Raw genomic sequence first — 23,949 nt, forward strand, 5'->3', positions numbered from 1 at the left:
GGAGGGGGCACCGGACGGGGCGGGCGCTTCCGGGGCACCGGCCCCGGTCCCGGCCCCGCGGCGGCTCCGGCCCCGGCAGCGACCCGCAGGTAGGGCCGGCCCGGCCCGCTGCCCGCGCCTTGGGCTGCGGCGGAGCAAGGGCCCCGTAGGGTGGTGGCGCTGTCCCCCATAGGGTTTTCGGGGGTGTCCCGGGGGGGGGGGGGGGGGGGAACGACACCGAGACCCTCCCATAGGGTGGTGGGGGTCCCTGGGGTGTTGGGGACAGGGACGCTCCCTCCAAGGGGGGGTCCGCAGGGTGTTGGGGACAGGGACCCCGTAGGGCGGGGAGGGTCCCCTGCTGCGGGCAGGGACCCTAAAGGGTGCCGGCACTGGCCCCATAGGGTTTTGGGGGGGGGGGGTGCTGGAGGAGCGGGGGCCCCATAGGGTGCCGGCGCTGTCCCCCGTAGCGTTTCAGGGGGTCAGAGACAACCTTATGGCCGGGGAGGGGGGTCCACAGGGTGCTGGAGAGCCAGGGACCCCCCACCCTGGGAGGTCCTTGGGGTGCCAGAACCCCCCCAGCGTTGGGGACCGCGGCGATGAGGAGGAGGAGGAGGAGGACAGAGGCGGGTCCCTGCGCCCCCCGGGGCCTTCCCTTGAAGCAGGCGGGGGAAACTGAGGCAGGGAGCAGGGGCAGTTGGGTGCTGAGGGGGTTCTGTGGGACAGCAGGGTCCCCAAGCTTGGGGGGGGAAGCACGTGCCCCCTCCCCAGCCCTACGGCCCCCGGCCGCAGCCGTCACCTGCTTCCCGTCCTTCCCGCACCCTTTTCCAGCCGTCCCGAGGAGGTTTCGGGGACCCGGGGGCCGCCCCCCCCCCCCTGCTGCGGCAGCTTCAAGGCATTTCCTTGCGCGAGAGCTGCCAAATCGTCAGTCTGTCGCGATACCTGGGGGAAAAAAAAAACCACCACCGCCGTTACCTCCGCTTCATCCTAAAGCCCGCTTATTTTAAAAATGAGGTAAAATAAGGCAAGGGGGAGGGGGGGCCCGAGAGTTTGGCGGCGCAAGGATAAATCTAGAATAATTGACGTCGACCGAGGGGTTTAGGAGGCGTTTCTAATTAACCCACGGAACTACAACGAATCTTTCCACACGCTTTATTAAAGACAGACATCGCCGAGACGCCGTAAATAAAACCGCCTTAATAGCTCACGCAACAATCCAGGGGCAGTTACTTGCCCAAAACCGCCAGGCTCGTTACGTTCCGATTTCTCCCGGTTTTTCGGTGCCCGCTCCCCGTACCTTCTAACCTGAACTCGGAAAGAGGCTCCGCGGGGTGCGGTAGGGAGGCAGGGACGTCGTAGCCAGCCCGTTTAACAACCCCAGGCGCTGGGTGAAGTTTTAATACCGGGATTTAACCCGCTTGAAATGCGAAAAAAAAAAAGTGGTTTGGTTTTTTTTTTTTCTCCCCAAATTATCGAGGACTTTGAGGAGGGAAAAAAAGTACTCGGGAGAGCAGCACGTGCGCGGTTAAAAGATCGTCGGTGTGGAGCGGGGCTTTGGGAAACTTAGGAGGAGGTGTTTTTTCTGGGGACGAGGCCGTTGGCCAGGTCCCAGCGCACCTCCCAGCGCAGGGCGGCTCTCTTTTTTTCGGTCGGCACGGCGTAAGCGTTGGGGACGTAGAGGTGCTGCGGCTTGCTGGGGAGCTCGGGCTTGCAGAGCATCTGCTCCCGGATGCCCCAACGCAGTTCCTGCCGCTGATCCTCCCCCGGGATTCGGAATTTCTCCCATTCTCGTTTATATTCAAAATATTTGGCCACTCGGTCGGTTTTCCCCCGGTTACGTCCCAGCGGCTCAAACCGCGGGGGAATGAAGGACTTGGGTTGTCCCGCCGCAGCGGCGTACTGAGAAGCGGGAGAGCTCCGGCTCCCGAAATCCCCCAGGAAAAAGGGGGGACTGTCCCCAGGGGGCCACCGGTAAGGGGATTCATCGAGGGAGCTGCTGCTCGTCTCGATTTCCCCCTCGGAGATGCTGTCTTCCGGACCGGTCCCTAGCTGAAGCATTTTCTGCCTCAGGCTCCAAACCTCGGAGTCGCTCTCCGGTTCGCTGGTCACCGACTCGTCGGAGACCTCTACTCCTCCGTCGGGTCTGCGCCTCAGCACCTTCCTTTTCATTACCAACCTCCTGGGTCCCCTCCGATCCTCGGAAAGAGTAGGAAGGGCCGGCTGCGCCCCCAAAACGAGGGAGGCCTCGGCGTAGGGATCGTCACGGGGACGCGTCCGCTCCTCGCTGCCTCCTTGCTGGGCGTACAGCCGGCTCAGGGCCGGCGCGGCCGCCAGCTGCTCCTCACCGTCCGGCGCGGCCCATCTATACCTGCCCGGTCCCGTCGTCTCCTCCATGATTTCTGCCGAGCTGGGCGGATCCTGCGAAAATAAACGGCGGTTAATTTTTCGCGGCACGTTGGAGCTGGCTAAAGGCATAAAGGGGGCTCTGACTCTCGACCTCTCGGGTTCACAGGTGTCGATTTTGGTTGCGGTTAATCAGACCCGGGGGGGGGGGTGGGGGGGGGGGTGGGTCTGGGAGCACCGGCTGCGCCGCTAAACCTCCTGCCGCCAGCGGAAGGGTCTTTCCCTACAGCGAATGGAAACGCAGCGCAGCTACAAAGCCCCGAAGCCCCCTCTGATGCAACCCCTGAATTCCTGCTTGAAAACTACGCTAAAAGTCATTACATTATAGATAAAGTACTTAACGGGGCGATGGACAAACGCAGGGTGGATTCAGTTCGCTTTGTAAGAACAGGGCAGAGGCATTAATGATTTTCCCCTTGTACCTGTTCTTTTAAAACCACGGTATCTAGTCGTGACTTAATCTAGGGACATCCGAGAGGGTATTTTGCTTCCGCAGAGGAGGAAGAGGCGCAGCGCGGTGTGTTTTAAGATGCCCGTTTAGATGTCGGCTGTCATAGCCCAAAGGCTGTTTGGGTCTGGTTGTAGTAAACCCCTGAGACCCGTGGCGAAAAGGGATCCGGACGCGGTTTCCACTCGCTACACAGGTTTGGGATATCTTTACGCCGCGAAGCGGGTTGGAAAAATGCAAGTTTTAACCGTGCCGTTACGAAACGTTGGAGCAGATGGTGCGGCGAGATGAATGGCAGCCGTTAGCGGGCTGTCTGAAGCGCGGATGCTGGCTGAGCGCGGTGCGAAAACGGAAAGGGCGCCGCGCGGATAGCGAAAGGCTAGCCGGGAACGTGCTGCCGCCGATCCTGGGCTGACGGAGCAGAGCCGATGGCGCGGTGGCGGCGGCTGGGGGGGAAGAGGAGTGATTAAAAAGTGCAAAAAAGGAGACTTGAGTAAGACGAAGCTGTCCGAGCTAAGCCCCCTTGGCCCTTCCCATGCTCTGCTAGGAACACTTGAGGGGTTAGAAAATAAAGAATTATTCCACGGGTAACAATTATTTTACAGAGCGAGCCTCTAGGTGTAATAAAAGCCACATAAAAATGCAACCCCCCCGATTTCCCTCTTTCTCTGCAGACCCCGAGGAGCTACCAGCCACTAATAAAGGCTCCAAGACAGCGGCCATGGCCGAGGGGAGCGCGGTTACCGATCAAGAGCAACTCCTGAGGAGGGTGCAGGAGCTGGAAGAGGAGGTGAAGCGGCTGCAGGAGAAGCTCCGAGAGGACAAGGAGGGCGCTGGGAGAAGAGAGGCTCCTTCCGCCCCCGGGAAAGCCAAGAAACGCCAGCAACGGCCGTTCGATTTCGGCGCCTACGGCCGCAGACACGTGGCGCTGAAGATCGCCTACCTGGGCTGGGGCTACCAGGGTTTTGCCAGCCAGGAGAACACCAGCAACACCATCGAAGAGAAACTGTTTGAAGCCTTGAAGAAGACGCGGCTGGTAGACAACAGACAGACCTCCAACTACCACCGCTGCGGGCGGACGGACAAAGGAGTCAGTGCCTTTGGACAGGTCAGGATCCCCCCCAGGCTCCCCCGGATTTCTGGGCTCCTGTGTGGGACGGAGATCCGGTGGGATTACTGTCCCACAGCGACGAGCCAAGACAGCACGGGTTGGATTCGTTTGGGTTTTTTTTTTTTTAAAAGCCATCAGCTTTTAAATCTGAAAGCGAGCCTGGCGATGGCTTCCTCCATGTGGAATGATGATTTTAGACCCTCGAAGTGTTTTTTTTTCCAAGGGCCTGTTTTGAGAGGATGAAATGCGTTTTAGGCTGCAGCTTCCCCAATAGCTCAGCGCTGCCAAAAAAGGGGAGATGCCCCTTCCTCCCCAGACGCGCTCGTTGCTCTTCCTGCGCCGACTGCAGCGCTTGGCAGAGCCCTCTCGGCTGATTTAACTCGCTAACCCCACAAAAATTAAAAAAAAAACCACCTAAAAAATCCTAGAATTGGATAGCTTCCTGCGGAGTCAGGCAGCTGAATTCCTGCGCAGAAGGGTCTGAGGGGAGCCGCAGCTAGCGGAAGGGAGCGTGGGAGTGGGAGCTGGAGGGAGGGGAGCCAGCCGGCCCGCTCGGTGGGCACGGAGCCATCAGGCTGGCTGAGCCGTTGGGGAAAGCACAGCCCTTCCTGCACCGCGATGGCTTCGCTGTCGGGCCAGTCTCTCCTTCCCTCCCGGCTCAGGAAGAGGAGCTGGCTTAGCTTTTGCCTCGCCGGGGTGGTTTTGGCACGGGTGGGCGGTCTGCTCTCCTTCACAACACGAGCCGCACGAAATAAGGGCACGGGCTGCCTTTTCTTGCGCCGTTTTAAAGTGCGCAGGCACCTGCGGCATTAATTAACTTGCTCCCACATCAGGTTTCCCAGACAGCCGGGCTGCTACTGGGTTCAAGTCATCACCTCCAGGGGGAAAAAAAAAAAAAAAAAAGAGCACATTATATCCTAAAAACATTGACTAAAGTTGAAGCCATTTCGAGACCATGCTACGTAGGCAGTCTGCAACTTTCTCTGTTTTATTAAAGGAATCCATAGCATCTGCTAGGAGCCTTAGCAGAGGCACTTGCAGCTTTACCCGCAGGAAGGAGGGGTAAGATCGCCTGATTTAAGACACCTTCATCTGTAGGAGATCCTGAATTTATTTCACAGCGGTGTAGGAAGACTTGGCTTGACACGCCAAATATGCCCATCTGTGATCTAATCCTGGCTTTCCTCATTTTGCAGGTGATTTCCCTAGATCTCCGCTCGAACCTGTCGGAGGGGAAGCAGCTAAATGGCCACAAGGGCGACTCGGAAGGCAAAAGCGAGAGGGAGGAGGAGCTCCGCTACACCCATATTCTGAACAGGGTGCTCCCGCCCGACATCCGGGCGCTGGCCTGGGCCCCCGTGGAGCCCGATTTCAGCGCCCGGTTCAGCTGCCTCAAGAGGACCTACCGCTACTTCTTCCCCTGCGCCGACCTGGACGTGGCCCTCATGCACCTCGCAGCCCAGAGGTACGTGGGGACCCACGATTTCCGTAACCTGTGTAAAATGGACGTCGCCAACGGGGTGGTCAACTTCCAGAGAACGATCCTCAGCGCCGGAGTGACGTGGGTGGAGGGAGGAGGAGAAACGGGGCTGCAGGATCCCTTCCGTCTGTGCCAGTTTGAAGTGACGGGACAGGCGTTCCTGTATCACCAAGTCCGCTGCATGGTAGCGATCCTCTTCCTCATCGGCCAGAGGATGGAGAGCCCCGAGATCATCGACGAGCTGCTGGATGTGGAGAAGAACCCCCGAAAACCGCAGTACAGGTACGGAGAGCTCGGGAAAACCTCCCGGGCTGCTTCTCAAAGCGACGGCTGCGCGCGAAGTGCCGCTGGCAAGCCACTTCTCTGCCAGCCTGCGAAGCCGTCTCTCACAATATGGAAGCAAGCTGCCGGCGGCCTCTCTGGGAGGTATCCGTAAGGATGACGTTTTTCTTGCTTTTGGACAAGCTTTTGATGGCTTTAGTCCTTGGTATTTGGTTAAAACTAATTCAGTTTTTATCGGGAAAAGGAGTTCTGTAAAAGACAGGGCTGTTTTTGGCAGAAAGGACGGGCTGACGCGCTGTTGCGCGAGCCTTTTTTGTCACAGCATCCCTCCAGACAGCAACGGGTGACGCCTTCTCTCCTTTTCCCTAGCATGGCAGTCGAGTTTCCCCTTGTCCTGTACGACTGCGAGTTCGAAAACCTTCAGTGGCTCTACGACCGAGAAGTGCAGGAGTTCAACGTTACCCACCTACAGCAGCTCTGGGCCGACCACGCAGTTAAAACTCAAGTGCTACGTAACATGTTACGAGGGTTAGACGCTGCTCCCGTGGCTACTGGAAAAAGTAAGGGATGGTTTTGTGGCAATACCTTGGGATGGGAGTAACTGGTTTTTAAAAAAAAAAAGTGAAGGAAAGGGGTAATGAAATAGATTGTTCAAACCACTGGTATTTTTTCAATTGTATCACAGGCCCAGGGAACAGCACGACCGTCCTCTGGGGAGATACGAAGCCTCTGCTCTGCAGCCAGGTCAGCGGCTTCGTGGAAGGCGTCAAAGCCCGCACCTACAAGCCTTTACTGGCCCGTCCCAAGTGCGAGGGGCTGGAGGCCCGCATCCGCCACTTTGTGCGGAGGGGCCGCATCGAAACCCCCCGGGGCCTGGAGGTGGGGGGGGATGGAGACGAGCAGCCCCCCGAGACCAAAAGGAGCCACCGCGGCGATACCCCGGGGAGCGGCAGCGCCGCAGAGCAGCCTCCCAAGCGGGTCTGCGTAGACATCAAGTGATGGTGACGGGTCACCTCAGCGGGAGAAGGGCAGCTTGCCGCTTTGCTTTTTTTTTTTTTCCTTTTATTGGAGGAAAAAAACCCCACAATTTTCCAGTGGTATTTTTATAAATTTCACGAAAACCTGCAGAGCGCTGCTGTGTCCCGGTCTGGAAGGGGATGGGGGGCGCCTCAGCCCCCTCAGAGCCTCTCACCTCACTGTGGGGCGGCCCGGGGGCTTGGCGGGGCGGGGGGGGGGGGTGGGGGGGCTGCTGGGGCTGTGCTGAGGCAGCCAGGGCCTACCCACCTGCTCGGCCTACCCCACGGGGCCCACACGCCCCCCCCGGTACCTGACAAGGTTCATATGTCGCCCCCCCGGTACCTGACAAGGTTCATATGTCGCCCGCCCCGGTACCTGACAGGGCCCGAGACCGCTCCCGTCCTCCCGCCGCGACCGTTACCGGCCGCCAACCGTCGCCGGCGTTTGAACGGCCGGGCGGGGGCGGGGCCTTCCCCCGAGGCCCGCCCTTCGCTTCGCCGCCATTGGGCGGCCTGGGCGTCGCTCGGCTGGCCGCCCCCTTCCGATTGGACGGACGGGCTGAAGCACGGCCTCCCCCCCGCGCCGGAGGGGAAAGAAGGGAAGGAGGGAAGATGGCGGCGGCGAGCGGCGGCGGGCTGCGGCGGTCCGCCACGGGCCTGGGCCGGGCGGTGCGCGCCATCTGCGGCAGCGGGCGGGCGGCGGCGGAGGCGCTGCGGGCCGAGCAGCTGGCGGAGCGGCTGCGGGCGCGGAGGAGCGAGGAGGAGAAGCGAGAGGTGAGCGATGGCGGGGCCCGGCCGGGCCCCGAGGGAGCGGGACTACAACTCCCGGCGTGCAGTCCTCAGAAACGCCGCTGCGAGGCGAAGAGCGGGGGCGGGCGGGAGGCGAGGGAGTTGCCGCGGGTCACGCCGGAGCTTTGCGCCAAAACTATTCTCCACCGACGGCCTTTTGTCCCCGTGTCGTGTCCCCCCCCCTCAGGTCCCCAAAGACCCGGCGCAGAGACGGGTCCGGGAACTGGCCGCGCTGAGCAAACGGCTTCAGCAGGTTCACCCCAACGTCCTGGCCAAAGTGCTCAAGCAGGGAACCGTGTACCGCAACGAGGAGATCGTGGTGATCAACAAACCCTACGGCGTTCCCGTGCACGGTGAGGGAAAGCCGGCCGTGCCGGTGCCGGGGGGAGGTGGGGGGGGGGGGGAATGGAAGCGGCTCCGGGGCGCTGAGGGGGGCTCCCCTGTCTCCGTCCTCCCTGCGCTGAGGTTTCCCTTCCCAGGGAGGGACGCGGGGTTTGCCCCCTTTAGATCGCAGCCTTCGTCTCGCGTTTTGGGGGTAACTTAAGGTAGACGGGGAGGTGAACGTCCCCCCTGATTGCCTCGCCTGTGGGTTATGCAGGCGGCCCCGGGGTCAAGAATTGTATCGCTGACGTGCTGCCGATTTTGGCCAAGATGTTGGAGAACATGAAAGCTGAACCCCTCCACCTCTGCCACCGGCTGGACAAAGAGACCACGGGTGTGATGGTGCTGGCGCGGAGCAAGGAGGTGGCGGAGAGGATCCGGCTTCTCTTCAAAACTCGTCAGGTGGAGAAGGTCTACTGGTAGGAAAGGTTTGGGTGGAGAAGCGGCTTTGAAGGGCCCGCGGGGTTTGGAGAAGGGGTGAAGGGACGGTCACCAGGCTGTGGGGACGTGGGGCTTTGTGGAAGCGGTGGGTGTTTGCTTATCTTCCCTCGAGCGTCTTTTTACGGGGCTGGGTCGTGGGGAGAGGGGATGAGGGGAGGGTTCCCTTCCTGCTGGAGCGACACCCCCCAGGCGTCTGGTTTCCTTCCCCAGGGCAATTAGCCTGGGGGACCCAGACCCCGCCGAGGGCATCGTGGAGATCCCCATCGTGGAGAAGGAGGTGCGGAGCCACCAGTCGCACTACAAGGTGAGCCGCACGTCCTCTTGGCCGCCATTCTGGCCTCGTGCTCCCCCTCCCCGGCACCCCCCTCCTGCCTTCCCGTGGGCTCACCCTCTCGCCGCCGTTCAGATGACGCTGGCCCCCAACTATCGCCTGTCTCCGGAGGATGGGAAGGTGGTGAAAATCCGCAAGAACCGCAACGCCGAAAGCGCCGTGACGCGGTACCGCCTTCTGGCTAGCTCTTCCGCCTGCTCTCTGCTGGAGCTCCAGCCCATCACGGGTGAGGCCTGCCCGGGTGTCCCCGGGGCTGCGTCGGCTGCTGGATCCGCTTTCTGTGCAGCTCTGCAGTCAAGAGCGGCGCTGGAAGTGGGAGCTCGTTGTTAGACATGACTGAAATCCTTTTTGGGCCAAGGCTCTGGCAACAACCCACCCCAGGGCGATGGTTTGCTGCCAGGCTGCTCTCCGGCTGCCGGTGATTTTGGCACGGGATTATCCGGCACCGAGGGTGGCAGGTGGGAGCCGAGGCCTGGCACGGCTGGTTGTCACGTTTCTCCTCTTTCCCTTCCCTCCTCAGGGGTGAAGCACCAGATCCGGGTTCACCTGGCCTATGGGTTGGGGTGCCCCATCCTGGGGGATCACAAATATTCACACTGGAGCAAGCTGGCACCCCAGGTAAGGCAGGTCCTGTGTCGGGGAGGGGGCGCTGCCAGAGCCAGAGGCGGGTCCAGGGCCGGGCAGCCCTTTTGTGTCCCCCAGCTCCCCCTGGGCCGGGGTTTTCAAGCCCCAGCTGAAGAGATGGGTTTGTGGAAGGGACGTTTTCTGTCCTCGCCGCAGAAGCTTCCTGAAATCACCTTGAAGAGGCTGAAGCTGGAGCAGAGCAAGGCTCGCCACCTCCCCCTCCACCTCCACGCCCACCGGCTCTCCCTGCCCCTGGGTGAGCGGATAGACCTCGTCTGCAAGCCGCCCCTCTTCTTCCAAAAGACTCTGAAGCAGCTGGAGCTGGATGTCGCTAAAGACTAATGAGGCAGGACGGGAGCGGTACCGTCTGTCTCCGCATCTCCGGCATGTGGTAGTGCTGGGTCCGGCCGCTCTGCAGCGGCGTCCACCTTGGAGCCGGCGGTGTGATGAAGTCTACGGTCTCTGCCGCTTGCCAGAGACCTCCTGTGTTGGTGCCAGTGTCGCTGGCTTCAAACCAGGCACCTGCGTGTGCTCCTTGCCCTGATTTGGTGCAGAAAAGTGGCTGGGCACGCTGAAGAGCCTCTCGTTCGGACAAACGAGGCTGGGTAGAAACTGGGTTTTGCCCAAGCCATGTTTTGAACTTGTCTCCGAGCAATAAAAGATGCAGTTCCCGCAGAGGTGAAGCGTTGCGTGTCTCTCTGTGCTCAGGCCAGGTGGATCTCGGGCTCTGGGCAGGTTTGATCGCACCTGGGTGCGGTCCCTCCCGGTTTGAGGGCCGCCGCTCGTCCCTCCAGAGCTGTTTAGCAGGCTCTTCCCTCGTATCCTGGCGCTCCGCGTTCAAATTTGGAGACTCCCTTCATTCGAAAATCCATCGAAAGAGCAATTTGGCAGTGGCTGTGGGGTTTTTTTGCTGTGCCGAGAGACTGCGTGGGGAGTTCCTCTGCTTGGCTTGGCCGAGCAGCTCCGGGACTCCCTCTGCCCTGCGCTGCCAGAGGTGTCGGCGTGGGTTTTTGGGGAGTGACTGTGCTGCTGGGAGAATCTTTTTTTCTATCCCACCGCCCCTTCTGATTTCCCTATCGCTTATTTCCGGACCCCCGTTATCGGGATCCCTCTCCCTCGGGAGCTTGCCTTGGAGCCAGGTTCCTTCCCCCGTGCCCTGAGAGGGAGGCGAGTGGAGAGATTGAAAAGCTGGGGAACCGCAGTGGATGTTCGGCCTCAAAATCGCAGCCACCAGCGTTGGGTGTCTCTTGGCCCGTCCCCAAAAGCTTGGGGCCGGGCAGCAGGACTTTTTCCAGCCCCTCCCGCTAGTTTGGGTGCTGGAAAGGGCTCTTTGTACCCCACGGGGCTGCCGTGTACCTGCCTGGGGCTTCTCGGCAGGGTGATGCCCTGTCCCCTGCCTCCCCGCTCCTCACGCGGGATGAAAATAGCTGGGGAGCCCCACGCCCCTCGAACGCGCCGCCAGAAATACATCTGCTTATGAGAGAGGGACGTAAAACCACGAGGAGCCGGGGAGTGGCTGCGGCCGGGGAGGAACGCTGCCTTCCCAGCCCGGTGCCACGGCTGCTATTTTTTTTTTTTCTTTCTTTTTTCCTATTTCGGGGTGTGCTATTTGCAAAAAGGCTTCCCCCTGTAATTACCGGTCGATTTAACGCGCCGTCTAAGCTGTCATTTACAGCCGTGGGGTAGGGAGCGCTTGGCAAGCGATGCCTTCAGCCCTACAAAGTCACTCCTTGAGCCCGTCACGCCTCAGACGACACCAGAGCCCCCGGGCAGCAGCAGCAACCGCCGCCGTCGTCTCCTCTTCCTCGACAGAAAAATGTCCCTCTCGCACACGGCCGCCGAGTACATGCTCTCCGACGCTCTCCTCCCGGATCCCGGCGGTTCCCGAGCCAAGGGCCTGCGGCTGGAGCTGCCGAGCGATCGCCTGCTGAAGTTCGTCACCGTGGGGCTGCCCCTCTGCCTCGTCTCGCTGGCTTTCGCCCGGGAGTTCTCCGCCGGTGAGTCACGGCTTTTGCAATGGGGATCTTCGGGTCGCGGGCGATTGCCGGCGGCGGTTCGCTTATCGCTGCAAAACCCTCGCGTTCACACCGGCGTGTTCGTGGTCCGAGGCGGGGCGGCCTGGAAATCCTGTTTTAGGAACTGTTCTTTCTCAGGGATGTTTATTGCTTGTTTTTAACTGATTATTGGTTGCTGGGAAAGCCCGGGAACAACCGTGCTAAACCCCAGGACCGGTGGTGAATCAATGCCCCGCCTCAGCTGCTTGCCCCCAGCACCTTTGGGTGCCGCAGGGTTGTTTCCGAGGAGGAGGGTGCCGGCAGGGCGGCTCGGGGTATACGTCCCGCCGGGGTTTGCGAGGGCAGCACAGAGGGTTGCATTGATGGTGCGTCGCGACCGTGGGCTAAATCTGGCCTCGGCCAACGTCCCGCTGCTGCCCCTGGGGATTTGGTTTGACTCCGGTTTCTGGGCGGTCTCCAATTCCTCCTGCTGTGTACCCGCGGCCGTGCTCAAAGGGTTTGTGTTCGGGGATGGAAAAGTCCTTGCTGGAAAACGCAGCGGCGGGGAAGGACAGCCACAAAATGACCGTGAAAGAGGCTTTTTTTAATGCAAAGTGATGCCTTAGATGTAATCACCCTCCTGTAACGCATCGGCACCTGGCTGCGGAGCGCTCGCCCGTGCTCGCCGGACCTCCGTGGCTGAGCTTCACCCTTGTCCTCACCCTAGGCTTGCAGATCAGCTGCTTCTCTCCCACCAACTTCACGGGGAAGCAGTCCGCCTACGTCGACACGGCTTGCTGGGACTCCCTCGTCCACCACGGCTTCGATGCCGAGGGACACGCCGTCACCAAGTCCCTCTGGGCTCTCAAGGTATGGGTCAAGCTCACGCCTGGGTGCCCTCAGGTCCCACCTGGGCACGCAGCGGAGGTGAAGCGGCTCCGCACCACTCAACGCCCGCTTGTCCCCTTTCCCCAGGTCTTCCCCTACTCGCTGCTGGTGGTGGCGGTGCTCATGTACATGCCTTACCTGCTGTGGCGTTACGCGGCCGCCCCCGCCCTCCACTCCGACCTCCTCTTCATCATCGACGAGCTGGACAAATCCTACAACCGTTCCGTGCGCCTGGTGCAGCACATGAGGAAGGTCCAGCAGGCCAGCGCCGAGCCGGAGCGATTCTGGGAGGAATATGAGAGGTGAGGCCGCTGGGCAGCCTCGACTGGTCACCGTGTCCCTCCGAAGTCCCTCCACGTGGCGTCGTGGCTGTGGCCACGTTCAGGACGGACTTCGGTGAAGCGACTCGGTTTAGGGGGGTGGCTCTAAGTCCCCGGTGTGTCCCCTCTGCCCCCAGGGCCCGCCGGGAGAGGTATTTTGAGTTCCCGTTGCTGGAGCGCTACCTCACCTGCAAGCAGCACGCCCACTCCCTGGTGGTCATCTACATCCTGAGGAGCCTGCTCCTGCTCTTGTTCATGGCTGCCACCTGCCTCTACCTCGTCTTCCTCCACCTCAACATCTTCTTCCAGGATGAGTTCAGCTGCTCCATCAAAACGGGGCTGCTCCAGGCGGAGCCCCACATCCCCCTGCTCATCCCCTGCAAGCTGGTCTTCTTCTCCGTCTTCCAGCTCATCAGCCTCTCGGTCGGCGGCGTCTACGTCCTCCTCATACCCGTCGTCATCTACAACGCCCTGCAGCTCTGCCAGTGGGACAAGGGGCTGCTCTCCGTCTACGAGATGCTGCCCGCCTTCGACCTCCTCAGCCGCAAGATGCTCACCTGCCCCGTCAACGACCTCAACGTCATCCTCCTCTTCCTCCGGGCCAACATCTCCGAGCTGACCTCCTTCGGCCGCCTCAACGCCGTGAGCGCCTTGAGGGAAGCCGCCGCCAACAAGCAGGACATCGATACCGTCGTTGACTTCATGACGCTGCTGGCCGGGCTGGAGACCACCAAGCCCAAACACCACGCTTGCGCCCTCGAGCCCGACGGCAGTGCGCCCCTCTCCAACGGCGGGGCTCTAGGTAGGCTTTTTTCGGTAGAGAAGACTTCTTTGCTCTTCTCTTGGCTCCTGCACCGCCAGATCCCACCCTGGGATCCGTCCACCGTGGCCCTAAACCCTTTGCCAAGACCTTAAGGTTTTTGGGGGAGAGTCAGGAGGGCTGCCAGGGATCGCCGGGAGGGCCGATGGCTCCGTTTACAGCCAGGGATGGGTTCTGGCAGCCGGGATGTGATGCTGCTGCGAGCCCACGCGTGGGCAGGAGTTGCTATAGGAACAAAAAGCAAGAGAGCTCGCTGCTTAAATCCAAGCTCTGGGCAAACCGGAGGGCCGGGGGGGTCCCTGTTTTTGGCAGAGAGAGCAGCCCAGCCTGCTGGGAGTGGGGTTGGGAGCTTTACATCCCGGGGGGCTGATGCCAAGGATTCCGTGCCTGTCCCCTTCTCCTGTTAGCGTGCCACTGGTGGGCTGCGTGGGGAGATGGAGACGGGCCTCCGAGGTAGAGCCGCATCCCCCGGGGCCTGCATGCACCCTCCCCAGGCACCGCTGCTCCCTCTCCCGCGTGCTCGGGTTTCGGGGAGCCGGGGGTGCCTCCTTTGCGGTGTCACGGGGATCCCTGACCTGGCAGGGCGGGAGACGGGACGCCTGGGCTCCTTTCCTGGCCCTGAATACGCTGTCTGAGGGCTGTGGTTTTAAAAAAAAAAAACAACCACCCAGATTGAGCTGTATTTAGCATCCTCGTTGGCGTGGCGACCGTGGGGCTAGCACAACTGGCTCTTGGGCTAGTCGCGCGCTGGTGAAGAAAGCCCAAGATCCCAGTTTGCGATCGCCCAGTTAATTAACTTCCTCCTCTTCCCCTTCCTTGCCCAGAAACGAAGCCTGGAGTGGAAGCGACGGGAAAAGCCTCCCGGGACTCGCTCGGCTCTGCCTGACCCCGAGAGCAGGCAGGGTGGCTGCTGCCGGCACCTACCCAGCTGCTCTGCTGGGATCCGGTTTGATCCAATTCCTTGTTGCCAGCGTTGCTCGACCGCATTAAACTCTGGTTTTGATACAGCCTGGTGGGGTGACGTCTGTAACGCGGCAGCGGCGGCCGGGCTGAGCTCACCTGCTCTCTTCCTGCAGTTGGGGGTTCCCCTTCTTACGTACGTTTTTCCAGCAAAAAAAAGGGTTAAACAATCCATATTTTTTTGGGGGGGCAGAGACTCTCTCAGATATCTTAGTCCGAGCGCCGGGTGCCATGTCGCGCCTCTTCCACACAAATCTCCCTGCTGTTACGGCAGGAGGGAGAGAATGGAGGACTAAGGGATGCTCCTCTGAAGGAAAAAAAAAAAAAGGATCCAAGAATAAAACGAGCCGTTTTTATCAACTATTTATTAGCACGGGGAGGTGGAAGGCACTCACTACTGCTACAAAGCAACACGCCCCATGCAGCTCCATGTCCCAGCCCCAGTCTTAGCGTTTGGTTGTGGGGTTGGTTTTTTTTTTTTCTTTCGGCAGAGCTCCTCTCTCCCCCCGCCTCCACCCCGTAGACGGAGGCTGGTCCCTGGATCCTGCGAGCACCCTGCCGTGGGGGGTCAGCTGTCCGTGCCCCAAGAGGTTGGGGTGTCCCGGGGGAGGGGGGCCCAGGACCAGCTCTGCGGGCGGGGAGGAGCAGCAGTGAGGGGTTAAACTCCCATCAGTGTGTCCTGCTGCTCGTCTTAAATGAGATTTATGAAAAACTATGTTTAAATGGGCTTTTTTTATTTCATTTTTTTCTTTCCCCTGCAGCCTTGACTTCAGGCCAAAGAGGAGCTGGAAAGAGCTTAATTAGTAAGACAGTAATCAAGCCAGCCGCCTCCCCGAATCGGAAAGGCACGGTGCCAGCAGCCCTGAGCTGCTTTGCGAGAGGTCTGAGCTCCCTCCGCCATCCCCTCGCCTAAATCCCCCGGGAGAACCAGGAGCCGGGGAGGAGAAGCAGCTCCCTCCCTCCGGCTGTTTCGGAGCGCCCCGGGGTTTCCCCCGCGGGCAGGGCGTCCACGAGGAAAGGGGGTGCAGGCAGACCCCGGGTGTTGTAGAGGGCGCAGGACTCGTACTCGCAGGGCCACTCGGCCCAGGCGTAGCGCAAGCCCAGCACCAGCGTCCCACAGCCGGCCAGGGCCAGCGTCACCGTGCGGGACTCCACCGCCACCACGGGTGCCGGCAGCCACCCGCACGGGGACGGCTGGCTGGAGCAGCAGACCTGGGGTGGGGGGGGGAGAAAACCCTCCATCAAGGTGGGCTTCCCTCTTCCAGCCCTGGGGGAAGCTTTTCCCCCCTCCTCACCTCGAATGCTCGCGTGTCCCTCCGACGGCAGACGAGCTCCTGGCTGTAGGTGAGGTTCAGCAGACCCCTGGACACCTCCAGGACGGCCCGGGTGGGGTACGGCCCCTGGAAAACCAGGCCTTTCTCCCCGTACGCCACAGCCCTGGCGCCCAGGTGCAGCCGGTGGGCCACGTTCTGCTTGTCCCGGGGGTGGATGCTGCCGAGGAAGAGGAGGGGAGCTGGGGTTGGTATCCGATAGCTTCGTCGCTGCGCCCTCGCCGCCCGGGACTCGCCTGCCGTAGGGCGAGCGCTCATCGCACAGATCCATCGCCACGGCCATGAAGGTGCCGGGCATCCTGGCGTTGGGGACAACCCCCAGGTCGGCTGTTTGGTGCCAGCGGAGACGGGCGAAGCTGTCGTCCGGGCTCTGCCGGTGATAGGTGGACAACTGCAAGGCAGAGGGCGGGGAGGGGGGACGACATGGAGCTGGGGAAGCTGCTCAGCCGTCGCTCCCAAAACCGGCCGCTGCGGTCCCTGCCTGGGATTCGGCACCCCGGCAGGACCTGTTCACGCGTTTACAGCATCCTCTCCCTCCTGCCAGCTTGGAAGTGGCCTCCGGGGTGCGAAAGAATGGGTAAAACCTCCCCGAGCGTCACGAAGCCGGCCCCGCGGGAGGGTGGGGGTCCTGCTCCTCACCACCCCCCCCCCCCCCCCCCACCCCTCACCTGCACGAAGCCAAACGGGAGAAGCGGCTCCGTCTGCCCAGCTGATCCGACGTGGAAAGCCCAGCGCCAGTCGGCGATGAGCGCAGGGAAGGTGCAGTTGTACCGGTCCGTGTGCAGGAAGGCATTGGCCTCGCCTGTCCCCAAAAGCGAGGGGGACAAAAGTGAGAGCCCGGCGGGATAGCGGGGGGGGTTGCTCCATGCTGGGGAGGGGGGGAAAAAATGGGGGGGGGGGGAGAGGAGCTTACCCTGGTACCAAGCGACACCCCGCAGCGTCATGTTGAGCAGCGGGTGGATCATGGCGTTCCAGAGCACGGAGGGCGTTTGCGGGCCGGAGAGATGCCAGCGCGGGGAGATGTTGGAAGACAAAGCTGGGCTGAAGGGGGTGCAAAACACAAGACCGGCCCCGATGCTGGGGCTTCAGGAGCCAGCCTTGCACGGTTAAAGCAAGCGCCGCGCAAAAGGGGAGCCCTGGGGTCCCCCTCTCCCCCCCCCGCCGCCCCCTTTACCTGCCGAGATGTGCCCTACGCTCTCGGCACGGGAGGGGATTTTACCCAGAGGGGGCAAAACGATGCATGGAGGGCGCAGCGGGGCTCCGGGAACGCTTCGGGAGAGGAGGCGGGATGGGAAGGGATGGAGGATGCCCCCCTCCACCCCGAGAGTGGCGTGGCATGGGGCAGGAGGTGTTTCCACTGCGTCTTCTCTCACCTCCCCGCGTCCTCCGGGAGCCCGCACGCCCACAGAGCCCTTCGGGAGGACCAGGCCTCGATGGGGGTGCCCCCCCAGGCCGCCTCCACCAGCCCGACGGGGTACCGCAGAGCCTCGTAGAGGTAGCGCCCCAACAGCCAGCAGACGGCCGAGAAGTAGGTGAAATTCCCATGGCCCAGGTTTTCTGTCCAAGAAACAGCGGGCTGCAAAGGGAAAAAAGGCCGGGGGGGGAAGGGGGGCGGGAAAGCCATTTCCAGGCTTTTTATTTGGAGGCACGTTGCGCTCACCGGCCGTCGGGATGGACCACGGCAAGTCGATTCGCTCCAGGTCCTCCAGCTCCACGTCGGAGCGGGCAGGTGCTGCGGCGAAGACGCGGACGTAGGGATAACGAGCGGCGGCGGCGAGCTCCTGGCTGGCGTTGGTGATCTAGGGAAGGGTCGGGGAGCGCACGAGGCGTTTCCCTGCCTGATCCCTGCTTGAGCTGGCAGGATCAGGCCACGCCGTGGGGGCTTACCTGCAAGACCGTCATTGCCATGTTGCTCTGCCCGCTGCAAAGCCACACGTCCCCAAAGTAGATGTCCCGCAGCGTCACGTTCTCCGAGCCCTGCCCGGCCGTCAGCGCGTAGGGACCGCCTCGATCCATAGGGTCCAGGACAGTTGTCCACGTCCCAGAAGGGCCTGGAAGAAGAGGACGGCGTTTGTCTTTCACAACCCCTATGAAGACCTCGAGACCTTCGCAAAGAGGCGGGATGAGTGGCCAACAACTGGTGGGGATGGACAGGCAGCGAGGGAAAGCTTCCCCACCGCGGAGCCGGGCTGGGGAAATGGATTTTGGAAGCCCTCTGCCATCGGAGGGTCTCTCCTCCTGCAGGAACTTAGGGGTTAAAAAGAAAATCTCAAAGACAAATGTGTGTCAGAGCAGAAGCTGCTGGGAGGAACCGGGATTACAGGAGCAGCTTGGTGTGTGTGACACCGAGATGTCTCCCGCTAATTTTAGAGGTGCCGAATCGAGGCGTAAAGATATTCTGCTGGAGCTTAGCGTGGATTTTCTGGCCCGGCTGGAGCAGGATCCTGCAGATCTCCCGGTAGCGGCGGATCACTGCTCTCTCACAAGATGCCTCCGGGCTCTCCAGCTTGTGGAGGAGCCCTTTAGGCAGCAGTTTCACCCCCCCCTCCAAAGGTGATGAGCAGCCCCCTGCCGACTCACTAGGCAGGGAATGAGGCCACCAGGTGAGATCTGAGACGCGTCCGAGCCCTCCCAGCCTCGAGGAAGGTTCTGCCTGCAGAGGCGACATCCTTCAGGGCTTAGAGATCCCCAGCAGGATCCTCCGAGGGGGGGGGGATACATCAAAAAAAAGAAGCCAGGAGCGCTCTGGAGATTTCCCCAGAGATGGTTTTGACAGGGAGAGGAGCTAAATCCCCCCCCTTCTCCCTCTGCAGTCTCATCATTCGGCTCAAGCCTACGCGGTGCCACCCACTCCAGCGGCAGCTCGGCTCCCGCTCGGCGCCTACGGGATCCCGCCGTTGGGAAACCGAAGTGAGCGAAGGCCGGCGTTGGCAGGGAGGGGGATGGCTGACCACCGCCCCCCCCCCCCCCGCCCCAGATCTCCCAGAGAAGGGGAAAGCACGGCCCCAGGGGTGCACGAGCTGGAGACGTCACTGTCACCTCTGCAACCCCACAGCAGTGGTGGGACAAACCCAGGGGTGATGGAGCTGCGGACAGCAGCCCCCGCCCTGCCAGCAGGTCCGATTTGGGCTCGGACGTGCTCCTCGGCCACCAAAACCACCGGCCCCAGTTACCCAGCGAGGGTCTAGGACCGACCTTTAACTCGTGCCGTCTTCTTCATGACGATGACGCCACCGTCCCCGGAGAGAGCCACGGTCACCGCGGTCCCCGGCTCCCCGTAGCCCCACACCACGGCCCCCGCCGGCTCCTTCTGTAACACCATGTGGTCGCCGTAGTAGGATGCGAAGCCAAGCATCGCCCCTAGGATCAACAGACAGCGCAAACATCATCTCCAAGAGGCAAAAGGCAAGGAGAAAAATCCCCTGCACGGCCTCCGACTCCCTTTTAAATACAGGTTATTTGAGATGCCGCTTTAATTCACAGCTTCCTTCAGTCCTGATCAACCAAATCAAGCAAGGAGCCGAGGAAGCAGCAGGGTTTGAAGTCCCCAGGAGAGCCCAGCCCTATGAGGGAAGTCACCTCCCAAAGCACAGGAGCTTGCGTTACACGGAGTTTGGATACAGATTTCGGTAAAAATTCTTCTAAAACCAGTATGGGAGCGTCTCCACCAGCCCAGCCTCCCTAATAAATATGTTCTGACAGATTTTTCCCTCGCAAAAAAAGTTTGGCGAGCAGTGGGATGGGAAACACCAGGCACGCGGCACCGGCGCAAAGGTGCCTTCAGCGGGGAGGGAAGCAGAGGTCGCAGCCCTGGCACCCCCAAAAGCCCCATTTTTGGGGTGTGAAAATAAAACCACGCTTGAAAGGGGGTTGGGGCAACGTTTGCAGGATGTTTGAGAGGCGATCTGGGCGGTGATCCCCGTTGTAGCGATCAAACTGGGGCTCACGGAGCCCCGTCTCCTCTGCAGCTCGTCCTGGGCCGGGTTTAACGAAGGAAAGAAACGATGTCCTCGGCCTCTCCGAAATCAGCCGCATCGCCGGTCCCACCGTCTCATGCGACGAGGCTCCGGGAAGGACGAGTTACATAAAAAAACGAGTCAGAGGGGGAAAAAAAAAAACAAAAAAAAAAAAAAACCCCCGAGGCGCCGGGGAAGAGACTGGAGGCTATAAAAAGCGGCTGGGAGGAGGGACGGGAGGAGAGCCCACGAGACGCCGCCGAGGAGCCGCATGCGACTCCCGCCTTACGTAAAGCATCGTCCCACGGCGGCAGCGACATGCCAAGGGCGTCGAAGAGGGGCTGGGAGGTGCAAAGGGCGTCGAAGAGGGTCTTGGGGGGATGCCAAGGGCCCCAAAGTGGGGCTGGGGGTTGCCAAGGGTGTCAAAGTGTGTGTGTGGGGGGGGGGGGTGCCAAGGGCGTCAAAGTGGCGCTGAGGTGGGTGCAAAGGGCATCGAAGCGGGCCTCAGGGGGGTGAGAAGGGCATCGAAACGAGGCTGGGGGGGGTGCAAAGGGCACCGAAGCGGGGCTCAGGGGGGTGCCAAGGGTGTCCAAGTGGGGCTACGGGGGTGCCAAGGGCATCAAAACGGGGCTGGGGGGTGCCAAGGGCTTCGAAGCGAGGCTTGGGGGGTGCCAAGGGCTTCGAAGTTGGGCTCAGGGGGGTGCGAAGGGCATCGAAGCGGGGCTTGGGGGGTGCAAAGGGCCCTGAAGCGGGGCTGGCGGGGGGGGGCGAAGGGCATCGAAGCAGGGCTCGGGGGGGTGCCGCCCCCCGGGCCGGGCTGCGGAGGGTGCCCGCGGGGCTGGGGGTGTGGAGCCAGCCCCCCCCCCCCCCCCCGAGCCCTTTACCTGCCGCCACCGGAGCCAGCGCCAGCAGCACCCACGCCGCCATCCTGGGGGGGCGACCACGGGGCGTGAGGGCACCGGTCCCCCCCCGGGCTCAGCCAGGCCCAGGCCCCGCCCCCGGCTCCGCCCCGTGTGGGCGTGACAAGCACCTGGGGGCGTGGCCTGGGCACGGGCCGCCGTCGGGGGTGGGGTGGGGTGGGCGGTTGCCAAGCGACAGCGTCCTCACCACGGCCAGAGGCGCCGGCGCGGCCTGGCCGGGTCCGAGGGGGAGAGTCCGAGGGAAGGGGCCGGGGATGGGGCTGGGGGCGCGGGGCCGAGGGAAGGGGGTTGCGGGCCGGAGTGCGGGGGGCCGGAGTGCGGGGGACCGGGGGGAACCGGGGGGAACCGGGGGTCCGGGGCTCCCCGCGACCGCTCACCCCGCCCTGCCCGGGCAGCCGCCGCGCACGCGCAGTTAGAGGCGGCCGTGCGCAGGCGCGGTGAGCGGGAAGGGGAGCGCCCCCTAGCGGCGGCGCCCCCCCCCCCCCCCACCTCCCCAACTTGGGGCCAGGGGTTCGAGTCCCGGCGCTGCCCGGTTGGGACTGCGGGGGTGGGGGTCGCGGCTAACCCCGGCTGTGCCGCTGCAGGGGGTCCGGGAGAGGCGGCCATGTCCACCCCCTCCTCCAGCACCACCCTACGGCTGCCCGCCGGCTTCCGAAACCTGCTGGAGGGGCTGGCACTGGAGGTGCTGCGCGCGCAGCCCACAGACGTGGTGGCCTTTGCTGCTCAGCACTTCCAAACGCTGCTGGAGCAGAGAAAGAGTGAGTGGCCCGGCCCGGCAGCACCCATCCCTGCACCTCCATCCCCTGCCCCGCGCTGCATTGCCTGCCCATCCTGCGTGGCATCACGTCTGCCACGTGTGCCCATCACCCAGGGCGTCAGGCCTGCCCCGTATGCCCATCATCCAGGGCATCAGGCCTGCCCCATATGCCCATCATCAAGGGCATCAGGCCTGCCCCGTATGCCCATCATCCAGGGCATCAGGCCTGCCCCATGTGTCCATTGCCCAGAATGTCAGGCCTGCCCCCTATGCCCATCACCCAGGGCGTCAGGCCTGCCCTGTGTGCCCATCACCCAGGGCGTCAGGCCTGCCCCTTGTACCCGTCCCGCGTGGTGTCACGTCTGCCCCGTGTGCCTGTTGCCCAGGGCATCGCGCCTGTCCTATGCGCCCATCGCCCAGGGCACCGCTCCCGCCCCGTCTGCCCATCGCCCGTGGCGTCGTGCCTGCCCCGTCTGCCCATCGCTCACAGGGCACCTGCCCTTTCTGCCCGTCCTAGGGGGACTTTGCGCCTTGCCCAACCCTCGGGCCATCGGCCCTGCCCCGCGCGCCCATCCCCGGGGTGTCAGGCCTGCCCCGCGTGCCCGTCCCACGTGGCGTCAAGCCTCCTCCTTCCCCAGCCAGCCCCGCTGACCCGGCAGCGTGGGGAGCCCGGCCGGAGGACCAGCTTCTCACCCAGCCCCCTTTCCAGGTAGGCTGCCCTCCCCGCCCACCCCTCCGCTCCCCTCCGGAGAATTCGGGGTGCCGGGGGCGAAGGGCTGGGACCCCGCACCCACCCTGGCGCCGCTGCCCTTGTCCCACACCGCCTAAATTTTAGGGTTTTCCTGCTTTTCCTCCAGGAGCCGGAGGAGGACGGGGAGAAGGAGGACGAGGAGAAGGCGGAGGACGAGGCAAGGGAGCAGGCAGGCAGCGTTGCATCCACAGACACGGTAAGAGATGCAGCGCCCGCACCCAAAACAAGGCTATCTGAGCCCAAACCAGCAACAGGGGCAGCTGACGGCACCCGTCACCGCCGACACGCCATGATTCCTCCCCAAAAATCCTCACCGTGATGCAGCAGAGAGGAGCAAACCCACGGCCGAAGGGCAGCGCGCCCCTCTTTAAACGGGACACCTCCTTGGGGACCCGACCCGAGCGCTCGCCCCAAATCCCCCATTTGGCAACATCCGAACCCAAAACGAGGTGCCGCGACTCGGAAAAAAAAAAAAAAAACCAACCCAAAACCCCTTCAATTTCCTCAACCAGGCTCCTGCCCTTCTCTCGGGGGCGGGTGACGATCTCCCGTCCCACCCTCGCGGCGCTTTTTTAATGAGACTTTGTATTAACGAGGTCCCCGCCGTTATTAGCGACTCTCACCTGAGATTTCTTCCCTAAAAAAAAAAAAACCCGGGTTTAGGAGCTGGGCTGAGCTCGAGATGATATTTTAAGGCTCTATATTTAGGCCCCTGCATCCCTGGAGGTTGTCGAAAATTTAATAGCGGCCCCGCGTGAAGGAGGGGTGTGACATTGCTCCTCTTCTACCCCCTTCCCAAGAGCTGAGGTGCCTCCCTGGCATTTTGGGGAGCGCGGGGTGGGGGTCGGGGGGTGGTGTCGTCCCCCGTCCCCTTCCAACCGGTGAAATTTGGGGTTTTCCCATCCGGAGCGGTTTCGAAATCCCGACCGGCGCTGGAAAAAAAAAGAAAAAAAAAGGGGTGACGGGGTTTGCGTCGAAACAGGCTGCTCTTTTTTTTTTTGGGGTGGGGGGGGGGTTCGCCCCCGGGGTTTTCGCCCCCCCCTCCCTTCCTGTTTTTCCCCCCGGGGTGTCGGGGGGGGGGGAGCCGGGCAGAGGCAGCGTGCGGCGCTCGCCCACGGTGGCACGGGGCAGGCGGCGGCTCCCCTGGGAAAAACAGGAAGGAGAAATTGGGGGGGGGTGTGTGTGGGGGGGGTGTGTGTGGGGGAAAAAGCTGGCGGGGACCCCGCGCCGGGGTCGATGCCAACCGGCTACGCCTTGACCCCCCCCCCCCCAACTCCTTCCCCGGCACCTCCTCGCCGGCTGCCGGCTCCCGCTTCGGCAGCCGGCAACGCTGCCCGCCCAGGGCACCTTTCCAGCATCAAATTCCTCCTTTTTTTTTTTCTTGGGGTTTGGGGGTTTTTTGGGGGGGTGGTTTTTTTTTTTTTTAAAGGCTTTTTTTAACACCTCGGTGCCACCATCTCAAACCACGACGGCGGGACGTCCCCAGCTGGTCTTGCCAGCTGTGGTGCCCGTTCCCCCCCCCCCCCCCCTTTCCCAAAAGACGAGTTATTTTATCAGGGTTCAGATTTAGGAGATGCCGGAACACCTGGAAAAGCATCACCCCAATATTCCTTCCCCCCCCCCCACCACCACCCCCCCGCCATGTTGCGCCCCGGGCTGGGTTGTTTTCTCGGATGAAGGGGCCTGGGGAGGATAAAACGCAGAGCCTGGAACGGGCTCAAAACCCGCCGTTAATGATTAGAAATGTTCTGGCATTTCGCGTCCCTCCTCCGCAGCCGCAGCCTGCGGGAGACGTCGGCGCTCGGCGGCTCTGCCAGGACCAGGGGGCCGCGGCCGGAGCGGATTTTGGGGACGGGGGGCCGCGTGCCGCTGGCAAAAACGGGGTGCCATCCACTCTTGCATTGAAACTCCTCCCAAACCCCCTGTTTTTGTGCATTTTTGGGGGGTTTACTGGTACCGGGATGAGCCTC

At 62.3% G+C, this 23,949-nt stretch overlaps 6 protein-coding genes across 16 annotated transcripts; 4 read left to right on the top strand and 2 right to left on the bottom strand.

The window, feature by feature from the left end:
* Positions 1-25: 25 nt before the first annotated feature.
* PUS3 (pseudouridine synthase 3) lies at positions 26-6,824 on the top strand. Of its 2 annotated transcripts, none has more exons than XM_076363804.1 (5): positions 26-89; positions 3,502-3,935; positions 5,135-5,700; positions 6,070-6,260; positions 6,386-6,824. In XM_076363804.1, the coding sequence occupies exons 2-5, from the start codon at positions 3,549-3,551 to the stop codon at positions 6,697-6,699; spliced, it is 1,458 nt and encodes a 485-aa protein (XP_076219919.1). In that variant the 5' UTR covers positions 26-89; positions 3,502-3,548; the 3' UTR covers positions 6,700-6,824. The 2 variants fall into 2 exon arrangements, with proteins under 2 accessions (XP_076219919.1, XP_076219920.1); XM_076363805.1 differs by lacking the exon at positions 26-89 and adding an exon at positions 953-990.
* Positions 1,113-12,366, bottom strand: HYLS1 (HYLS1 centriolar and ciliogenesis associated). 7 transcript variants are annotated; one of them, XM_076363817.1, is made up of 2 exons: positions 12,303-12,366; positions 1,113-2,394 (listed from the first exon to the last, which is right to left on the bottom strand). In XM_076363817.1, the coding sequence occupies exon 2, from the start codon at positions 2,368-2,370 to the stop codon at positions 1,540-1,542; it is 831 nt and encodes a 276-aa protein (XP_076219932.1). In that variant the 5' UTR covers positions 2,371-2,394; positions 12,303-12,366; the 3' UTR covers positions 1,113-1,539. The 7 variants fall into 7 exon arrangements, 6 of the variants coding, with proteins under 6 accessions (XP_076219932.1, XP_076219933.1, XP_076219927.1 ...); XM_076363818.1 differs by lacking the exon at positions 12,303-12,366 and adding an exon at positions 8,716-8,720; XM_076363812.1 differs by lacking the exon at positions 12,303-12,366 and adding an exon at positions 7,060-7,158.
* Positions 7,329-9,959, top strand: RPUSD4 (RNA pseudouridine synthase D4). Its single transcript, XM_076363811.1, has 7 exons — positions 7,329-7,490; positions 7,693-7,858; positions 8,104-8,305; positions 8,538-8,631; positions 8,734-8,884; positions 9,179-9,276; positions 9,439-9,959. Exons 1-7 carry the CDS (start codon positions 7,329-7,331, stop codon positions 9,622-9,624), a joined length of 1,059 nt encoding a protein of 352 aa, XP_076219926.1. The 3' UTR covers positions 9,625-9,959.
* On the top strand, positions 11,051-14,309 carry PANX3 (pannexin 3). Its single transcript, XM_076363809.1, has 5 exons — positions 11,051-11,279; positions 12,004-12,146; positions 12,252-12,466; positions 12,622-13,286; positions 14,129-14,309. The coding sequence occupies exons 1-5, from the start codon at positions 11,099-11,101 to the stop codon at positions 14,188-14,190; spliced, it is 1,266 nt and encodes a 421-aa protein (XP_076219924.1). The 5' UTR covers positions 11,051-11,098; the 3' UTR covers positions 14,191-14,309.
* Positions 14,261-20,531, bottom strand: SIAE (sialic acid acetylesterase). 4 transcript variants are annotated; one of them, XM_076363803.1, is made up of 10 exons: positions 20,436-20,531; positions 18,791-18,955; positions 17,483-17,646; positions 17,256-17,394; positions 16,969-17,152; positions 16,509-16,636; positions 16,264-16,397; positions 15,832-15,986; positions 15,560-15,755; positions 14,261-14,571 (listed from the first exon to the last, which is right to left on the bottom strand). In XM_076363803.1, exons 1-10 carry the CDS (start codon positions 20,476-20,478, stop codon positions 14,557-14,559), a joined length of 1,323 nt encoding a protein of 440 aa, XP_076219918.1. In that variant the 5' UTR covers positions 20,479-20,531; the 3' UTR covers positions 14,261-14,556. The 4 variants fall into 4 exon arrangements, with proteins under 4 accessions (XP_076219918.1, XP_076219916.1, XP_076219917.1 ...); XM_076363801.1 differs by lacking the exon at positions 14,261-14,571 and adding an exon at positions 14,612-14,892; XM_076363802.1 differs by lacking the exon at positions 14,261-14,571 and adding an exon at positions 14,612-14,954.
* On the top strand, positions 19,809-22,298 carry SPA17 (sperm autoantigenic protein 17). The gene is made up of 4 exons (XM_076363840.1): positions 19,809-19,899; positions 21,056-21,229; positions 21,867-21,937; positions 22,086-22,298. The coding sequence occupies exons 2-4, from the start codon at positions 21,076-21,078 to the stop codon at positions 22,296-22,298; spliced, it is 438 nt and encodes a 145-aa protein (XP_076219955.1). The 5' UTR covers positions 19,809-19,899; positions 21,056-21,075.
* Positions 22,299-23,949: the final 1,651 nt, after the last annotated feature.

This window comes from Aptenodytes patagonicus, unplaced genomic scaffold (genome assembly GCF_965638725.1).
Source record: "Aptenodytes patagonicus unplaced genomic scaffold, bAptPat1.pri.cur scaffold_128, whole genome shotgun sequence".
Classification (NCBI taxonomy): Eukaryota; Metazoa; Chordata; class Aves; order Sphenisciformes; family Spheniscidae; genus Aptenodytes; species Aptenodytes patagonicus.